Consider the following 5,415-nt stretch of genomic DNA (forward strand, 5'->3'; position numbering starts at 1 on the left):
CTTGAGCAACTCCCAAGCTCAAGCAATCTACCTGCTGTAGCTTCCCAAAGTGCTAGGATTATAGGCGTGAGCCACCATGCCCAGCCATAAATAGAATTTTCTTAATCTCAACTTTCAGAATGTTTGTTGCTAGCACAGAAATGAAACTGATTTTTGTATACTGATCTTTTACCCTGTAACCTGTTGTGGACTCATTAATTAGTTTTTAAATTAATTCCTTAGGATTTTCTTTTTATATGTCAACTGTGAATACATAAAGTTTTCACTTCTTTTTCAGTAAAGATGGCTTTTATTTCTTTTTCTTGACTAAATGCCTTGGCTAGAACCTCAAGTACAATGCTGAATGTAAGAGATCAGTGTGAACATCCTTGTCTCATTCCTGATCTTAAAGTGAAAACATTCAGTCTCCAGTCTGTCACCATAAACTCCGATGTTAGGTGTGGGTTTTTCATACATGTTTTGTCATGTTTAGGAAGATCCCTTTTATTCCTAGTTTGTTGAATGTTTTATTATGAAAGGTGTTAGATTTTATCTAATGCTTTTTCTGCAACTATTAAGACAATGTAGGCTTTGTGTTTTATTAGTATGGTATATTTGATCCTTATTATTTATGATTATATGTTTGTGAATTTACTGACTTGCTAAAATTTGTTTATAACCCTCAAATCAATATTTGGGTCATTTTGCAGTCATTCAGGGACATGTGTAGACTGGTAAAAAATTTGAGTCACCCAACACCATGTTTCCAGCTAAAGTCAAAGAGATATTTTGCGTTCTTGTTTCAGCTCTCAGAGAGATGGCCAGTGATGGAGATGGCAGGGGCAATTCAGTATAGTACAAGAAACTCTCATTCTGGAGACAGATGGATGGGACTTGAATTCCAACTCTGGCACCTGTTGTTAGGATGGCCTCAGGCAGGTCACTTACATTTCTGCACTTCACTTTCACTTTTGTAAAATAAAAATAATGGAAATCTACCAGAATAAGTTGTTTTTAGGGTTTAAACTCATAATCTATGTGTGACATATATACACACACTCTTCTAAAAGCAATGGTTTCTTATTCACTAATTCAGGGTTTATGGTCAGTTCATACATAGAACATTAACTACTGTGAATGTTGAGAATTGATTGTATACTAACCTACTTAATTTTTGGATGTTAAACCAACCTTGAATTCTTGGAATAAATTTTACTTGGTCATGATGTATAATCACTTAAAAATATGTTCCTGTATTCAGTAGCTAGTATTTCGTTAATATTTTTCTATCTGTATTTGTAAGAAGTACTAGTTTGCAGTTTTCTTGTGCTGTTTTGTTTGGGTTGGTATTAGGTTCACATTGCCTCCAAGGATGGGTTGGAAAGTGTCCTCTTTTGTTTCTAGGAAGAGTTTGCAAAGAATTGAGGTTAATTTTAACGTCTGGTAGAATTTAGCAGTGAAGCCATCTAGGCCTCGGATTTTCTTTGTAAGACTTTAAAAATTACTAATTTAATCTTTTAAATTTGTTATTGTCAAATTACCTTTTTTGCCTGCTTTGAGACAGAACCAACGGTGAAAAGAAAATTATTTCATAAGGCCAGTAAAACTGAAGAAGAAAAATACATGTTATCAAGGAAAATGCCTTTGATGTTAGAAAGATCCAGATAAGCAGCCTATCAAAATTATCCAATTATATCTTGATTCTTAACCTTTGCTATTTAGATTTAACATAGACAAACATTTCGTAGCCTCTCTTGGGCTATCATAATCTTATAAACAAAAAAATTCAGCCTGTTCTACATAAGATTTATATACAAACCTCTCAACTGACACTTCAAGCAAAGTCATATAATCACAAACTAAAATTTGTACATTCTTAGAATCAATACACAGATACATATATCCATATATTTATATGTATAAATATATTCCAATTTATCTACAAAAATACCACCTTGTCAACATCTGCCAGGAAGGCAGCGTGTAGTGGAAAAAATATGGAATAGAATTCTGGAGGTCTCAGTGTTAGTGCACTAATTCAGATAAGATGCCTCTATCTATTTCTCCCCCTAATAAAACTAGTTGTTAAGCCTGATGATCAGCAAGGTTCTTTCTGGTGCTAAAAATACAATATACTTATTCTACAATAATGCCATCCCCATCGCTCTTACTTTAGAGTGGTCAAAATGAAAATATCTTTGTTATTTACACATATACACATACACACCCATACTTCATTCTTATAAAACAGATAAACCAACTTACAAAATATTAGAAGAGAAAGAAGTGATTAAATAATATACCAACTATAAAACAGTTGGTATAAAACAGTTGTTACTAATTTTCTCCTTCTCTATATATTCACCTTTGCCTTTTCAGGATGCTTCATTTTAATGTAAGTACAGTACTATTTCATATGAGGAATCTAATAATTATGATAACTTCAAAAAACAAGATCACTTTTCAGAAATTCTGAGTATGTCAGAGAAACTAAATGGCATTTCATCAGTTGTCTCTACTGGCACATTACTTCTACCAAACTGGCATGAATAATGGTGAGCACGGTAACTTGAAATAAATGCATCTGGAGTCCGGCTGCAATGACAAATATCTGATGGCAGAACATTATGTGAATTACCAAGATGTGAATGGTAAACACCATGGAACGAGTCGTGAGATGAGTGGTAACGTCCTGCTCCTCCCGAAGGGGATGGAGAGCTCTGATAAGGGCCATTAGACATAAGACAAGTCTGAAAGCAAGTCTTCCTCCCCAGACCTCGATGGATGTCTAATTTAGCAATGAGAGGTTTCCCAACATTCACCTCCTGCTTTTCCTCTACAGTATCTTCCAATCCTGAGTACTGATATGATAAACATACTGTGAAAATTAGATGTTCCTGAAAAGGAAAAGAAGAGAGATTATCTCCACCCACATGAAAATGTATCACTCTTGAAGTATCATTCACACATAAACACATGCACCCCGACAACAAAAATCTACACATTCCTCTTTCCCAGGTTCCAAATGCTCGAGGTATGTTTTGTATGTACCGTACGTGAGCTGGGAAAGGCTAGCTACACTTGTCTTCTTCCCCTTCATTCAATACTCAAGAATTTAGTAGAATTCTAGTTCTAACTACTATAAATTAGTAAAAATCAGAGATTTTATATTCCTGATGAACAGTGAAACTTAGTCCTCTCTCTAAGCAAGAGGACTTATGAAACTTATCTGTCCCTATTATTAGAGATGGAGATTTATCCTTTAATAAAAAATAATCTGGCTTTACACCTAGTCAAAAGCTTAAGCTATTTTTAAGACATTATAAATAATATTCCACAAGCATAGGTAGAAAAGTTGATCATCTCAAGTTGACCTACTTTTCATAGACCAGACATGCACCACACGTACATATCAGTACAGCAGGCCAAGTTCCTTATGTTGACCACCTCCGTATGTTGACCAGTTTGTTATAATCCTTGGGGTGGTCAATTTACAGAGGTCTACTATATTATGTAACTGAATCAGATGATGGGCTAAATTTCTAAGAGAAGAGGAGACTTTAAGCAGATGAACTACGAACAGGGTGACAACAACAGATTTACTGATTTCTGTTGTCCTTATGTGCCGTTAATAGGGCCCATTCCAGTCCCTAAATTTTGGCTGATACCTTCTAAGGTCATACAGTTACTAACTAATCAAAAACTCAATTTCTGCAAGAATATGCTTTTATGGGTATGCTCAACTAGAGAGAACTAGCTTCTCATTTTTAAGTCAACCAGAAATGAGACGAGATTAAAAAGAAATTCCAGTTCTAATTTGCTATGTATGTTTTGTGACAGTCATAGAACTAGGAAATAATTATCTGAAAATGCTAAGACATTTAAAAGTAAAATATACTCTATTTCCTAATTTTTCAACATTATGGAGGATAAACACATATACTCTCATACAAAAGTCCTCCAGCCACTGTCAGGGACAGAATATAAAGAGTCACTGGTAAGACCCACTTTAGATCTGCTCTCTCTACTTCAGTTTACTACCCAATGAAGCAGTACCTCTATGGTCTGTACTAACACAAATTCCAGTTTCATAAAGTTTTCCACTAGCAGCTACAAACAGGAAAAGTAGTAACCTTTAATTTCTGCAGTGAACTGAGTCTGGTGTAGAGGCAATGCTTGGGAAGATCCTTGGATACTAAGTAGCTGCCAGTTTCTTCAGGTGTGCCTTTATTTGCATCTTTTGGATCAATATCTAGGTCCTGTGAAAAATCAGTGAACATTTATGAAGTTGATGAAAGTCACAACATAGTCTGTGACATAAAACATCTTCACAGGCACTGCTCTCTCATGAATTTTGGTCTGAGTAGGTAATCCCTAATCCAGGATTAACGAAACAATGGAAACAACATTCTGTGGTTGTAACTGGAACTCTCAATTCTGTACTAAGCCAATGAAGAAGTAAAGTGATCTCTGAAAGGACAGTTTCCTAGGAACACCTCTTAACCTACTCAAGTTTCCTTTTAAGTAGAGAAAGCCCCAGTAGTGTTTGACTTATGGTTCTCTCCCTCTTTATCATCACTTTTGGGAAGGTGTAGTGGATGTGTATTAGAATAGTAAGAATAAATAGGCTGGGTGTGGCGGCTCACATCAGTAATTCTAGAACTGTGGGAGGCTTAGGTAGGCAGATGGCTTGAGCTCTGGAATTGGGAGAACAGCCTGAGCAAGACCACATCTCTATTAGAAACAGGAAAAACTGAGGCAAGAGGACTGCTTAAGCCCAAGAGTTTGAGGTTGCTGTGAGCTATCATGATGCCATGGCATCAGGGTGAAAGAGTGAGACTCTTATCTCAAAATAGAAATAAAACAAAGAATAAGTGGGCATAATAAAGGCAGCTTTTCTTCTTTTATAGCCAACCCACTGGCCAAGAACAAGAGGTGTTCTGCTCCTCCAGAGAGAAGACCATAGGCTCTGCCCCTGCTTAGCACTGAGCAAGCCCACATCTCTACTAGAGAAAGATGCCCAGAGGCCTATCCCAGTCCAGTGCTGTCATTGTAAATGGGGTACAGGGCCAACTTCTTGACATTTGGGGTTCGATGCTAGACCAGTTGCTCTCACACGAAGCAATGTCCTCCAAATCTCTATCAGAACTAAAAGTGACATTCTGGGTTTCTGTTTGTCTTACTGCTTGCTTACTTCTCAATTTGTCATACCTATGTTAAGAAAGAGGGGCCCTACTTAACGACTTCTTTAGACCAACATAAAATAAATAGCACACCTAAATGTTTGAAAACAAAGTTAGGTTTCTATTCTTACAATACACTGCCGTAATTTGACAAATAAGACTTCTACTATTACAATAGCAATTAACACATTGGAAACATAAGTTTTTTTTTTTTTTTTGAGACAGAGCCTCAAGCTGTCCGCCTGGGTAGAGT

General features: G+C 36.3%; 1 protein-coding gene across 1 annotated transcript in view; it reads right to left on the bottom strand.

The window, feature by feature from the left end:
- Positions 1 to 2,202: 2,202 nt before the first annotated feature.
- The window catches only part of MALT1 (MALT1 paracaspase), a 70,092-nt gene continuing 66,879 nt past the window's right edge, over positions 2,203 to 5,415 (bottom strand). The window contains exons 14-15 of the mRNA XM_003788472.3: positions 4,113 to 4,238; positions 2,203 to 2,876 (exon numbers count right to left, since the gene is read on the bottom strand). Coding sequence (XP_003788520.1) covers positions 2,436 to 2,876; positions 4,113 to 4,238 — 567 coding nt within the window. The 3' untranslated portion in view covers positions 2,203 to 2,435. The remainder of the gene's footprint in view (positions 2,877 to 4,112; positions 4,239 to 5,415) is intronic.

The sequence above is a fragment of the Otolemur garnettii genome, unplaced genomic scaffold, assembly GCF_000181295.1.
Source record: "Otolemur garnettii isolate 467f Iridium unplaced genomic scaffold, OtoGar3 scaffold00027, whole genome shotgun sequence".
NCBI classification, from domain to species: Eukaryota; Metazoa; Chordata; class Mammalia; order Primates; family Galagidae; genus Otolemur; species Otolemur garnettii.